Source organism: Sander vitreus, chromosome 9, assembly GCF_031162955.1.
Source record: "Sander vitreus isolate 19-12246 chromosome 9, sanVit1, whole genome shotgun sequence".
Lineage (NCBI taxonomy): Eukaryota > Metazoa > Chordata > Actinopteri > Perciformes > Percidae > Sander > Sander vitreus.
In genome coordinates, this window is record NC_135863.1 from 28,877,490 (window position 1) to 28,892,428 (window position 14,939).

Below are 14,939 nucleotides of genomic sequence, written 5' to 3' on the forward strand. Positions count from 1 at the left end.
TCTGATGTGTGTACATTTTTTTCTTTTTTTTGTACAATTTTCTGCATACTGAATACTTCTACTTTTATACTACACTATTATACCATTTTGCAAATGTTACTTAAAGACTTTGGTCATATTTTCATCACAGGATTTGAACTTTTGTCAGAGAGTTTCTACGGTGTGCTTTTGTGCTGCTGCTACCTGAGGACCTGAATACACCATCTGAGAATTTACGGTTATGTCTAGTGTCAAGTAACATTGTAGGAAATGTGAGATGTTTGATTACCTCTCCCATCCTTGAGTCCAGCTGGCAGTGAGCAGACCTGGTCCTTATTCTGACACAGTTGGCTCAAATACTCAAAGGTCATCATGGTGGACATGCAGGCCAGATCCCTTGGGAAGATCTGCAACAACACAGTAGGTCACCATGAAACACAACCTGATATGTCTTAAAATAACAACTGTAAACGGAACTCTCTGAACGCACACAGAGATTTAGGCTGCGTTCAGACAGCCTGCGCCGGCCGTCCGACGGTTCTGAAAAAACACATTCTTTTCATTCATTTTAAATGAGGGTAGTGCGTTTAGGCTGCATTGGGCATACTTAATAAAAAAAACACAGCGGGCCTACGGCAAAAAGGTGAGACCGACTCAACTTTTGGAGAAACGCAACCCGTCACGCTGCGGTGGCCAATCATGTAACCGGAGATCAGACTTGTCAGAGTGTTTTGAGCTATGATTTGAGGCGTGAGAGTCCCGTACAGGAAAAAGGAAACATCACTGCCTCTATTGCTGCCACAGGAAAGTTTTAAAACTCCAAACATACTCACTGAACTGCCCGGGAGTTCGTGTAATAGCTGAATGTTTTCTGCAACAACAAAAGCACTCGCTATGTCTCACTCTCACTTTTCTCTCTCCTTTGTTGGGGGGTTTAAGAACAAAACAGGACGTCACACAAATGGGCCGTTTCATTGACACTCCCCCCGCCGCACAACCCTGCAGCAAATCGCCGGATCGCTTTATTTGGTCTGACTGCCCAGGTCCCCCAGCTTTATTTTCACAGTGAACGGGTGTGTGGACAGACTGCCCCTCTGGGACTAGCTGCTGTGTAAATTAGCTATACACACTGCTTGAGGGATCTCCTGGTACTTGAGGCCCTGGAAGTGGCGATGGTGGTCCATGCAGTTCATCACTATGCCGCTCTGTGGTTCTACCCAGCACTCTGTCACCAGGTTCAGCTCCGTGTCCATGTCCACGGCCTCCACCTCTGTGTCGTTGTCATCATCAGTGGAGAAGCTGGAGTCCCATGAAAGACAGAAGACAACAGGCTGACAAATGTACATGATGCCAGCATTCACGGAGGAGGGTCGGTGTGAATGCCAAGGTAAGCAGGCCATACATCAGAGTTAAAGCCACTGTGTGTTTTGTGTAGAACAGTGGCGGGATTTCCCAAACTGAATAAATCCTGCACATATAAACACAAAACTGCTTTACTCAATCGTGTTGTAACTAAGACATCTGCTGAAAAACTGTTATTCATTAGCATGATTGCCGTAATGTTTAGTTCAAAATCATCCAAAACACCAAAGTACGAAGAGATAGTGGACCAGACGTAAGCTTTTATTTTGAAAAGGGGGGGGGGGGATGGCTGCAGCCATACAGTCTTGAATAAATAGTCTGCAGGTTTTCATTCCAGCTGATCATCTCAGCAGGTGACTGAGTTCCTCCCTCTTCTTGATTGAAGCAGACTGCTAATCAGCGTGTGGAGTCTTTGGTTGAAAGCATAGACTGCACAAATATAGGACGAAGCTTCCTGGTCTGAAAAGTGAAGCCATTGCGGAAGTGCCGTAAACCTGCATTTTATCTTCACTCCACTGGCTCCAAAAACAAGTCCGTTTCTATAGAAGTCTATGAGAAAGTGAGCCTACTTCTCACTTGATTTATTACCTCAGTACACATTTTCATAATGAGTTCATGGTCTCAATCGCTAGTTTCAAGTCTTCCTCTATACAGCATGATGTTCATTTAGTAAATGATGGGCCCATTTATTTTAAAGTAGACGATAACGACAATACGTTTTCATCTTTCACTGTGCGTTTTCACTTCATCAAAGTAAATTGGAACACTTTGGTTGCCTAAAAATGTCTCGTTCACCATTCTGCTAAACAAGCTAGCTAACTGTTAGCTACCGCTAGCGTCAGCTGGTAACTTAAGGTAAAGTTTGCAGATAAACGGCTCCAGTATCCGGAGGTTCGCGTTTCCCTGCCGTTAAATCTCCACTGGATGACTTCAGGAGGGTTAAAAATGGCAACTTTCTCTCTTTAGCGTTTAGCTTAGCACAGCCCCATTGCAACCATAAACAACACTGACTTGGCCGTGTCATCTTCCCCAGCTCCACCCTCACGTCAAAAATCGTCACATCCGGTGTTTTTTGTTTCTGTTTTTAAATTATTTTTCCACCATTATTTAGCACTTCATTCTCATTCATTCTCTATTTTATTATGGTTGTGAGTATAATGTCACTTCCTGTCTTTGTTCTTTATATTTCCTGTTTGTATCTCACTTCTGGTTAGTCACCTGAAGAACGTGTGTGTGCCACAACGCGTTGGCGCGTATTTTTCACCTTTTGCTTTGCATTAGCCGCATCAATAAAGGCTTTTTAATATTTTCTTCAACAAGTGGGCCTTGGTTTTCATGCTGTTCTGATACTGTGGATTACCCCTGCACCAAAGAGCACCGGCCATATTGCCAAACTCGAGGCTTCAAAACATCAGTCCACAAACCAATAGGTGACGTCATGGCTGCTACGTCCACTATTTTTACTGTCTATGGTCGGAATCAGAACCTGTAGACCGGGCATCACCAAATGACGGACTGCAGTCTGGACCCGGACGGAGTGACAGTTCAATCCGGACCCATGAGCAAATTCTGATAAATTTGTAAGAGTAAATAATAATCTTTGCGGGGCGTTGTTATTTTTGCAGCAGCCCTCAGTGTCAGCACCCCATTCTAATGAATGAGAGGCTGACCGGTGATTACTGCCAGTCTTACCTGTCCTTAGTAGATGTAGAGTGAGGTGGAAACAGGATGTACTGAACAATACAAGAGTGACTCTCTCTGTCCGAGTCCCCCGACATGCCCTGAGAAATAGAAATTCAAAATTGACTTCAGCAGAAACCAATTAGGAATGTACTGTACATAAACATTACAGCACTGAAGATGAAAACTAACTAAATGGTGCAGCGTCAGCATTTCGTGACGTAGGAGATCCGGCGTCCTGCTGTTTTTTTTACCTTCATTGGCAGCTCGATCACCATGTTAATGATGCCCTCTCCACTGGCAGCAAAGTGGAAGCCTTCCGATATGCGGATCCTTCACAGACATCAAGAGGGATTTTCAGGAAACATATTCCACAAAGCTGCTTACCTCACATTAAACCAGGCCAGCTGCTATGACTTCAAGCATCTATGAGCCAAACAGCGTTCAAACCGCTATAATTCATTAGAATTAGCTGCACTCATAAAATATGAAACCACCAAACAAACGTTTGCTTCCTGGAATTGTTGTGCTCAGTTTATAATATTGTGTTTATAATAATCAGTAGTAGTAATCGTAAAGCACTTTGAATTGCCTCGCTGTTGAAAGGTGCTATACAAATAAACTGGCCCCGCATAATGTTACAATGTTCTATTATTTATTTTGCTACTATAATCGCCACTGCGCATCATATCAACTGCTATAATTATTTTGAAATGATATATCTGTATCAGTGTCTCTGTGTCCCAACCGGCAGCAGCAGATGGTTCTCACCACTGTCACACCAAATGCTTGCTCTTGGGGGGGAATTGTTGGGTCTTTGAAAATTATAGAGTGTGGTCTAGACCTACTCTATCTGTAATGTGTCCTGAGATAAATTCTGTTATGATATGACACTATAAGTAAAATTGAATACGCCGCTTTTTTGAGAAATGTTCTCCCCTCGTCCTAAAATGCTCATGAATCCATACTTGAGTACTTCGAGTTGAAGCAGCCGCGCTGTGTGTGTACCAATCAGCGACGGTCAGCCCTGCAAACCCCACCCCAAAGTTCCTGTACTTTCAGAAAATACTGGCCTCTGATCAGGGACTTTTTTGGGGGTAAAAAGGCCCCGGACAATGTCCCCAGAACTTCATTTAGACCCTGGTTCCTGAAGTCGAAATGCAGGGGAAAGTTCCCGCGATCAAAAAAAGCAGCTATAGATCACTTTGGGTTTATTAAATCAAACGTGTGCTCCATCTGAGGTTATACAGGGTTTACAGCCCTGTAATACAGCCAATTCACTAAGTATATGTCTCTGTTATACTGATGGAATAAGTGCAGTAGAAATTCACATTATACTAAATCTATCAAAAACAACATGGAGGAGGCATTAAATAATTAAGTAAAGGCTTCTCTAAAGTTACCGCACACTATTTGATAATTTACAGTATTTGTATAAAACTTAAATGACAACACCACCATATACCAGATATCCTTTAGCAAATTTTTTCGTTTTCTGAAACAAACCTCAAATACTACTCGAGTAGGGCGAAACAACAAGAAACACAAATGATGAACTCACTCGGAGAGCATGGACAGGATGTGAGCGACAGCCTGCATGGCCACGGTCAGCCCGTGGCTGCTCTGCACGGCCCACACCCAGCGCTGGTGAAGAAAGTAACGGGACAGCGAGGCCAGGGTGGAGGAGGCGGTCCGGTTGGCTGCCATGCTGAGGGGGACCGAACTGTTGGAGGGCTGAGGAAAGTTCTCCATGTTGAAAATGAAAGGAGTCCTGAAGTCCAACGGCAGCTTCTCATACCTGCAAAGCATCCGAAGTTCGCTTCATTAAAATGTGTCCGGCTGGCAGCCTCCTCTCACACAGAGGATACAGTGTAAGGGCTCCTGCGTGGCGTTTTCTATGTCTTTGCACACCAGAAACGTGTCTGACGCGGCGCTGGTGCTGCTAGCCTTGTCTGTACACGTGTACTGTATGTTTCCCATTGATAAAATGAAATAACAGTGTGGTCTTCAACTTCATTTTGTCAATATTTTTGTCTTTCGATTTCCATTTTCTGAGATAATAAAGTCCATGTTATTGTTTTATCAGAATCCAATTGAAATACAATTTAAAAAAGAGTTTAACAACAGATTTAGCTAAATTGTTAAAATGTTAAAAGCATAGGCTATCCTACAGTCCAGCATCCCGCTTTCTTTCCCTGATTAAAAAGCTGTAAGTGACTACTACTAGAGACTTTCAAACATCAACATGTTATTTATTAAATGTATTCGAGTCAAAATGACATATAAACATCTTTTTGTATTCTATTTTGCCTGGAAACGCTTCCAACACGCTTGCGTGTCGCGTGAAAAATAGGCGGCGGCCCTATTTCTAGCATGCATGCGTTTTCGGCGAAATAAAAACGGACACGCCACGCAGCTGACACGCTCACGCCACGCAGGTAGTGTGCAGGAGCCCTAAGGATATGTGTTTTGATAACCATAACCAGTTACTCAGAGGGGCATTATCAGACTCGCTCTGCTGACTGGCTTTTGATTCATGTTCCATAAGCTCGGTCTGAACTTACGGTACAGATCCATTTTTGCGACACGACTGAAGCGTGGTGTCGCGACGTCATACATCCATGGTTGATGCTCCACGCCCCTTGACCGGCAGCTGATTGGACGAACGGGTCACGTGGGTCTGGTTGCTCGAGAATTTCAAGCCACTGTCATGGCGGCTCGGACAGAATACAATCTCATATATTACGAAAATAGTTCACCGAAACGAGTTTCGGAAAACATTTTAAGCGAGAAACAGGCCGTGCAGTTGCTGAATCTGTCTCTTCATTTCAGATCGACAAAGGTCAGTTTGAAAGATTTTCGTCTACTTCTACTGGATCACGTCGCGTTCAACGGATTCATTTGCATAAAGATGGGCATCGGCCGGCTTTTTGATACGCCGCCTTCCCGGGATGCTTTGTGTGCACGTTGAAGTCGCTTGACGTCACCCATAGGAATAAAGTGGAGCGCGACAGAAGTGCCGCACAGACAAATGGATCACCACTGTGAGAAGAACTGCTTTTAAAATTAGTGCCCCTGACTCCTGGAACTAATTGCAACACTTCCTTAAAATCAACTCACTTGTGCCTTTTGGACAATTTAGAAATCTGGTTTTAAACTTGCAAAATTCTACTTGTACTTGCTTAACATAATTGTACTTTCTTTTGTATCCGTATTATCCTAATTTATTCATCACATTTTATTTATAAAATTTTCAATTCAGAGAGTTTGATTGTCTTTTTTTTAATCTTTCTTATGATGGTGTATTCTTTTCTGTGTTGTTTTGTTGTCTTTGTAACTACTCGATGTCACTGTAAATGACCTTAATGATCTTGCAAGTTTAAATAAAGGTTGAATGAATGAGGATACATTGTTGGAGCTTTGTCTCTTTACACATCGCAGTCACACTGTAGTGACAGCCAGTTGTGACAATACTTTCAAAAGGTGCAGTAGGTAAGACTTATAAAACTAACTTTCTGTTATATTTGCTGAAACTGATCCTATGTTCCAGTAGAACTACATGAAGCAGGTCATTTAAAAAATAAAACTCTGGCTCCTCTGGCACCACCTACAGCCTGTAGTGCGATTTGCAAAAATCCACCACACCCTGTTCAGTTCAGATGCACCAATCAGGGCCAGGCGGGGTGTCTAATTAAGAAATTCTAACATTGCAAGCAAAAAAAAAAAAGGTTTATGACACAGTCCGGCTCCATTTGGTTCCATGCGCAGTTCTGATGCCCTGCTATCATACCACTGACCTTATGAGCAGCTTCTCCAGAGGCTTGTTGAGCACCACCACACAGGGTCTGTCTGACAGTGCAGGTTTGGGAGCAAGGATGGAGGGAGATTTGGATGGTGATGGATGACCAACTATCTTCCTCTTGGTCTTGGGAGTCGCCTCTTTGTTCTGAACACGATGAGGGAAGCGCAGTTTGAGGATCTGCTCTCGCAGCTCATCTACAATCTGACGGAAAAACACAAAATGCCAGGAGGGGGTTACAGCAAAAACAAATATACCATTCAAATGTTGATGCAGATATTACAGTTCCTTCTGCCACAAAAGGTTAAGCTTGTTCAGATACGTTACCAAGTTTCAAACGGCTGCTTTTTCATGAAAATCTGCACCTTATCTAATAATTCTGAGAAAAGTTAAGGTACAGTTGTCAATCTTCGCTAACTTAGGCAATAGGATAAGACAGTGGGCAATAATGCTTTAATCTGCTTTTATTTCCTTTAATTAACAGTAACTCAAACCAAACATATAACTAACTAACTGACTGACTGACTATATATATATATATATATATATATATATATATATCCCAGTGTCTCATAGCGAGAGAAAAAAAAGGGCAGAAGAAATAAAGACAGATTAAATGCGATAGCGCCATCACTGCTAACTGTCTTATCTTGTGCCTGGGTTAGCGACGATATAGCTCAACTTTTCTCAGAATTACGAAATCCTGATCTGTCTAATTTTTTTTCTTCTTTTGTGAATGCAACTGGCTTCCGTTATTGACTAACTTTTTCCAGACCTTTCAACTGTATCTCCTCTCATTGTCTTTATCAGCAGATGGAGCATAACCAATGGTCCCAGAAAGATGTAGTAAATCGCCCTTGTTTTGTCAAATTACCTGTTGTTTCAATTATTAATACATGTACTGTACACTCACCCAAAGGATTATTAGGAACACCATACTAATACTGTGTTTGACCCCCTTTCGCCTTCAGAACCGCCTTAATTCTTTGTGGCATTGATTCAACGAGGTGCTGGAAGCATTCTTTAGAAATGTTGGCCCATATTGATAGGATAGGATAGCATCCCCCACACCATTACACCACCACCACCAGCCTGCACAGTGGTAACAAGGCATGATGGATGACTGGATTGTGCCAGAGTGTCCCTGATACTGTGTGTTTGACCCTCAGTACCTTGTTTCTAACATGGGCTGGTGTACCAATAGGAAAGCCCAGACGCAGAACCATGCAAGGTGTCTTGGAGATGAGACGGACCAGGTAGAAGGAGGTAGGAGGCTGGTCCGACGAACTGTGGAGACACGATTCATTTAAACCTTTTTGGCGTAACACAGACTTCTCATTTCAAAGAGCTATAAAAAGTGCTGTGCAGTGTTACGCAACCATTCTGGCTTGTGACAGCTTTAAACAAGTTATATACCCTAAACATCTTGGCCTTAGCCTCACTGTGGACATGAGTTGTGAGCACTTTGACAAAATAGTCATTTGTCCTTGGATTTAAAGGATTTGTTAAGAGCCTAAAGAGATAGAAGTATCTAGTATTTCACGGGGAAAAGAACAGTTGTGGTAGCGAACTCTGAAAAAATATATAACTGTGCATTTTTCATTCTTATCCATTTACGCATTTTGTCGCCCCGTCAGATTTATCTCAGGATCTCTTGAGGGGTCCCAACCCCTAGGTTGAGAACCACTGGCTTAAAGACTGTTTCAACCCCTGCTGAGAACACAGTTGTGTGGGAAACCTTTCCCATTTAGGGGGACTTGCTTTGAGAAACCTGAAGATGCTAAATCCTGGAATAAATATCAATTACCACCAGCTCCGATCCAAAATAACTGATATCACTATGATAAACTGAATAATCTAAGTGTCAGAATCCAGCTTATGAAACAGCAAAAGTTTCTTCCAGCTCTTGGCCTAATGTGGCGATTTCTTCATCCATTGTCTCACCTGTATATGAGTTTAACATATGAGTATCCCTCCACCAGCACGAAGCTGCTCCAGTCCCTCAGCAGTGACGTGAGGGCAGAGTGGGAGATGCGACACTGAATGGTGCTGTAGCGTCCGTTGTTTCCAGCTGTGTGCAGGTGTTTGGGGACAGGCCTGGAGGGTCAAAATTAGGAAAGTAATGACGGACTGACAGACCAGAATAAACAGAGCCAAACAAACATGGCAGATAGGGCTGGGCGATTTGGAGAAAAATCAGATATGGCGATATTCTTGACCAAATACCATATTTTACAATGAGACTTTAGATAATTAATCATCAATAATGTGTGTGGTACATAATTAACATAATATGTGGTTTAGAGTTTCAAGAGAAATTATAGAGAAAAAATAAATAATTATTTTCCATGTTTACATGCATGCACAAAATTAGTGTGGTATTAAAACAAATCTGCAATTCTTCAAATGATATCCCCTCAAAATGTTTCACAACAGATTTTCTGAGAAAACTGAGTTAGTATGTGCTTACTATTTTAAATTTAGACAAGGTAATTGTATATCACGATATCTCACTATATGATTTCGTCACGATAGGATTCCATTGAAAGACGATAAATGATCATATTGAATTATCGCCCAGCCCTAAAGGCAGATAATAAGCATCGTAAAATTTGGAGCTACATCCACACAAGCCACTGTCTTTTCTGAAATCTATCCCTTTTTATATCTAGTGTAGCTGGTCTCAGTGAAGCTGTTCCTGTTGGCTATGGCTGTGCAAATCCTCTTTAAATAGTTCAACTCAACTATACATTTCTCACATGTCATGTTCAAGGATGATAGCAATGCGATGCATGTGCAGCCATCTCTGCCAGAAAGTGGCATCCATGGAGAGGATGGGCTTCCAATAGGAAGCAAACTGGGATTGAGAGGAGTCTTTGGATCCACTGTGCTGCAAGGACAGGACCTGGGAAAAGAGGAGAACATTCAGGAGGTACGCAAACAGAAGTCAGTCTCAGAGGACGCAATGATTATCGATCCAACTGCATCACCATTACCTGGGGAAGGCAGATCAGCACTGTGGAATCATTCAGGTTATTTGTGCTTAAAGGGTAAAGATAGCTTTTCTTATTGTCCTCAAATCCAATGAAAAGACCAAAAAGCAACAATGAATCTGTTACAGCCATCTCCATGCAGTGCGTGGAGTCCTACCCTCTCTGTGATTCTCACGAGCTGAGAATCACAGATGTAAATCTTTGAAAACACCTCACACACAGTTTCATTTAAAAAAAAAAAAAAAAAAGGCTCTGTAATTTCCTACAACAGCTGATCACTGTAGTTTTTAATCAAACAAACTGGAGGAAATAGTGACTTTGCTGGGGGGACTATTTTCAGAGGTGGATTTATCCACATTTGGTGCTGTAGTGAGTATCTGTGGAAGAAGGACAGTGTGTGTGGGATTGGGTCAAAATAAACTACAGTGTGAGTGAGTAGGTTTTACATGCACACCAATATTCCACTGTTATTCCGAATATGACAATATTCCATGGATCATGTAAACAACATATTCCGGTTGGATATTCCAGTAAGGCCTTTTTCCGAATATAGCATTTTCCGATTAAGACGTGTGATATTCTGGTATTATTCGGGTTTTAGAGGCATTGTTTGGACATGTATACAGCGCATTTGGAATATGCGCCTCAATCTGGGTTTTTACTGCAGGCTTATGGTCAGCTCTGTGCGTTGCTATGGTTGCTGTACACAAACCAACCAGCCAACAGTTTGCAGGGCTGCAGACCCGATAAGAAGGAGAAACACAGCGACTTTTAAACATTATCAAAGACTTGGATATCACCAGGATTTTGGATATGCGCACACATCGCTACGCTGACCTTTTCAAGAAGCTTGTTGAAGGACTGAAAGATGGAGGCAAAAAAAAAAAGTCCTATTTCGCACGGCTACATGTAAACAGTAATATTAGTGGAATATTCAGTTTTCATTAGCCATGTAAACAGCTTATTAGCAATATCGCCTTTTTCAGAATAAGAGCAAAAAACAGAATAGTATTTGCATGTTAACGTAGTCAGTGTTCAATTCGTGGTACCTTGTGAAAACAAGCATTTTTCACAAGTAAAAAATATTTTTGTACTGACTTTTGAACTGGGTCATGGTTGGACTTAGCGATACACTCAATCCTTTCCACAGCTTCACTCCACATATAGAAATACAAAACGTTTTTAATGTTGTACGGACACAAAGATGTTTTAAAATGCCCCCCTCATATTATATCCCCCATCTCTATTAAAAAACATGTTTTGAATATTGCCAGGGAGTAGGTTGTTTATTGCTTTATGTATTATTTGTGCCGTTTGAAAATAGTAATGCTACTGTTAAAGGGGCACTTTTTGATCGCAGGTTTCTCTATAGAGCTCCCCCTACAGCTTCAGAATAGATATTTGGCAACACAAAAAAAATCTGTCATACAGTATAACCATTCCAATGACTCCGAAGCTGTTCAGTTAAGGTAAATTAAGCTAAAATAAACTGCATAGTTCCCCTTTAAGTATAATCAGTGAATGTCTGCAAAGTACCGGAGTAGTAGAGCCGGGAGGGATGTAGAACAGAGGAACTCCGTTTTTGGTGCTCTCGGGAATCATGTAGTTCTCAGGAATTGAATTGAATGATTGGAGGTGCACCAACATCTGATCAGTCTGGTTGATGCTGGAAGGACACACATGCCATGTAGTCAGGTATCAATATCTATCAAATGGTATTTATATTATTATTGTATATGTTCTAAGTGAGGGTGGAACTGCACAGAATCTCTATTTAGTCTTTATTTACAGGCTCTCTCACTTACCTCTGCAGTGTGTTCCAGAAGCGGCGGATGACTGACGTGCGGTAGGGGCTGGTGATGGGTTTCCTCTGGGTGCAGCTGATGTCGTGCAGGATGTCGTAGCTTCCCTCCATCGTCACCTCCACCCGGGTGATTCTCTTGGCGGGGTCCAGCGGCCAGGAGGCGGCCGCCAGGTACTCAATGTGCATGTTGTGTTTCCATAACAGCACCAGCTTCACCTCCAGCTGAGTCCCACCTGACGAAACCAGAACCAAGGTCTAACGCGGCACCATCTTGTCGAGCCATTTGCTCTTTGACTTTTCTTTTTTTGTGATTAACTTTTTTTAAACAACATACACTTCACAACATGAACATTCACACTTCTGTGTGTCACACTTCTATTTCACAAAACCAAGATAAGGGATTAAGCTGGGATTTCCCAGTTATCCTGGATCCTGGATCCTTAGCCTTGACTCGGTTTCACAAAAGCAGAGGCACCTAAGTTACCATGGAGATTTATTCTGTGCAGCTAGCCTGCTCCTGACCAGGCTAACAGCCAGGATTTATTTAATCCTGGAGCCTTTTCTGTTCACTCAGCAGTGCTTTTCCCTTATTGTTATCAGCCTGCATTAAAATACAACAGGTGCATGTTGCTGTTCATTTAAGCACTGTTATTATTTAAAGTTGTGACCATTATTTTTCATATTATTATGAGACATTTTTACTGTTATATTGCTGTATTTTTTTTTTGCATTCTTTAACGACTATAATTTGGGATGATTGTACAATTTTAAGAACATATCTTAATTGTACAATCAACAACAATGATAGTCTTAGTTTACTGGACCAGTAACTATCTAGTGTTGTAGGCTACTGTACAACAGGGAGAGGACACCTCAATGGTTTTTGACCTTATATTTTGCTGGGGGGGGAATAACTGATGAATATACTCACATGTTACATTCATGTTTAATGTGCATGACATTTTATAGTTCCTAGATTTTAGAGTCCAATTTCTTCAGTGTCTTTATTTTCTATGTCCATATATACGAGGGAGCAAAGCATATAATATGTAAAGAAGGAAACTCGTCCTCTAATATAAATAAAAATAAATACGTGAGAAAAAGCGTGGCAGATAATAGCGGACAGACTGAATGATAGTCTAAAAATATACATTTATGAACTACTGCTCTTAACTGAAACCATTCAATGAGTCACTGTCAATTGCAAAAACAAACAGTTGTACACTTTGCATTAAAAGCGAGCAGTGGAAGTTAATATGACTTAGGAAATGTATATTTTAGCCCATAAGAGAGAGAGGGAGGAACAGAGTGAAAGAGATATTTACGCATCATATTCTAGCGTTGTAGAAAATTGATCTTCATGGTAAATTTCCTGAGTAACATCATCTTCTGCTTACTTTTAAGGCAAAGAGTACAACTGTTAATTTGTGCAAATGATTAGTAGCCTAATCCTTGAATGGAATGATTATGACGGTTTCAATTCAGAGCAGTGGTCAGTTAATGTATTTGTTTTGGCTACATATACGCATTCAGTCGGTCCGTGATCGTCTGTCACGCTTTCTCTCGTTGTTTATTACAGTGGCCGTGTTTCTTTTTTACTAATAATGTGTTTCACGTAATCATACTTCCACAAGAAGCTGCTGCTCACTCTGTATAAAGTACGTACAATGCATATTCTATACGATAATGCGTTATCGATCTTGCAGTCTGCTAAGGAAAGCCGTGAACGTGCATCTATCTGAATTACTTCAGCCTGGCTCGACCTAGACGCTCCTCCTCAGCCTGGCTTGGCCTTCGTGAAACGCACCAAGCCAGGATGCACAGATTAGACTAGGTCAAGCCTCGCTTTATCAGTTATCCTGGATTTATATATTCTGCTTTTGTGAAACAGGCCCCCTGGAGTGGAAATGCAACAACAAGACTCACAGCTTCTATCCACAGGCCATCAGACTCCTTAACACTGCAATACCCCCCACACACACACACACACACACTCCATCCTCTCCTCCTAAACTCCTACCACATACAGAGCTGTCTATGCACTTAATGCACTTTTTCCATTTCTAATCTTTTTGCAAACTATTTAGTTTCTGGATTTAAAAAAAATCTATATATCGGCCGATATATCGGATTTTTAAATCACCAAATATTTGTATCGATATCGGCCTTAAAAATCCTTTATCGGTCGGGCTCTAGTCTGGCTATCATTAAACTAGTCTGGACCCAGCTTCTTATGGGCTTATCCATCCCGCTTAGGATCGACCCATCTCCCAGAACCAATCATCTCGGCCTGAAGGGAACCCGGGTCCCTGCGCTCTTGGTCTTTTCAAATATCTGAGACTTTTGTAAAGACAGGTGTTTACCTTTGGTGAGGCTGACCTCTCTGATGGTGTAGCCCTCTCTCAGTCGCACGGACACCACGCTGATCAAATGAGCGTGGACCTCCTTCTCGGTGTGCTTCTTCCTCCTCATGACCAGCGCCGGGTTACCGCTGGCTGACACCAGGTGCTCGTTGAACAGTTTGTGCTGGGAAACTACAAAACACTGAAGTAGTTAGTATGTGGGCCCTTTTTATTTTCATCATCATAACCCTCAGCAATACCAATTAACCTTATTATGTATTATTAACTGGATGATGTGTGCCAAATTTGAGGTTCGCTCTTACATAAAAGCATGGAATTTGGTACACTTGTACAGTTTGGGGTGATTAACAATTTCCGAAAGGGAGACATCGCAAAAAACCCTTGTGGCTGCCATGGGCTTTTTCCTTGGGTTTATCCATCTATTGCAGATGGAATATTTGGTTCCACCTGAAGTGCTTGTCCCCCAACAGTGTCCTTCTTGGTACACTGCTCTTTTGAGGTGCTGCACCCGTGCATTCTTAGTTTTAGGGGATTTGCTCCATTCCACTTGCTTTCTTTGTGAACAACTCAAGACGGGCTTGATCACTGCTGGGTTGGCTGCTGGTGCGATTGTGGAGGAGAATGGAAATTGTTTCCTCTGGAAACCTTTTTGGAGCCTCTGGCAGATATCATCCTGACTACATTTGTATGGCCTTTTATCGAGAGAGAAAAAATGTCAATGGAGCCCACAATGAACTCTAAAATTCAAAAGTAAGTATGGTTTAGGAATTCATTTGAAGTAAATATGAAACAGACGCCCTGGGTGGGACAGCGGTAGGGGTACGTATCACAAAACGCACAGCTCGGACTGTTTCACGGTTTTGAGTAAGTCTAACTTTGCTTTTAAAGTTATACTTACTCACCCCAACCTCCAACCTTTCACTCCAAAAGCTAACTCTGCCTCGGCAGGCAACAGATTA

General features: G+C 41.9%; 1 protein-coding gene across 8 annotated transcripts in view; it reads right to left on the reverse strand.

Moving 5' to 3' along the window:
• szt2 (SZT2 subunit of KICSTOR complex) overlaps positions 1-14,939 on the reverse strand; it is a 154,158-nt gene that overhangs the window by 123,827 nt on the left and 15,392 nt on the right. For all 8 annotated transcript variants that reach the window (XM_078259548.1, XM_078259545.1, XM_078259549.1 and 5 more), the window contains exons 9-20: positions 13,981-14,151; positions 11,619-11,850; positions 11,350-11,479; positions 9,580-9,725; positions 8,765-8,917; positions 7,993-8,107; positions 6,819-7,024; positions 4,583-4,819; positions 3,276-3,354; positions 3,034-3,122; positions 1,110-1,278; positions 269-386 (exon numbers count right to left, since the gene is read on the reverse strand). In XM_078259548.1, the coding sequence (XP_078115674.1) occupies positions 269-386; positions 1,110-1,278; positions 3,034-3,122; positions 3,276-3,354; positions 4,583-4,819; positions 6,819-7,024; positions 7,993-8,107; positions 8,765-8,917; positions 9,580-9,725; positions 11,350-11,479; positions 11,619-11,850; positions 13,981-14,151 (1,845 nt within the window). The remainder of the gene's footprint in view (positions 1-268; positions 387-1,109; positions 1,279-3,033; positions 3,123-3,275; positions 3,355-4,582; positions 4,820-6,818; positions 7,025-7,992; positions 8,108-8,764; positions 8,918-9,579; positions 9,726-11,349; positions 11,480-11,618; positions 11,851-13,980; positions 14,152-14,939) is intronic.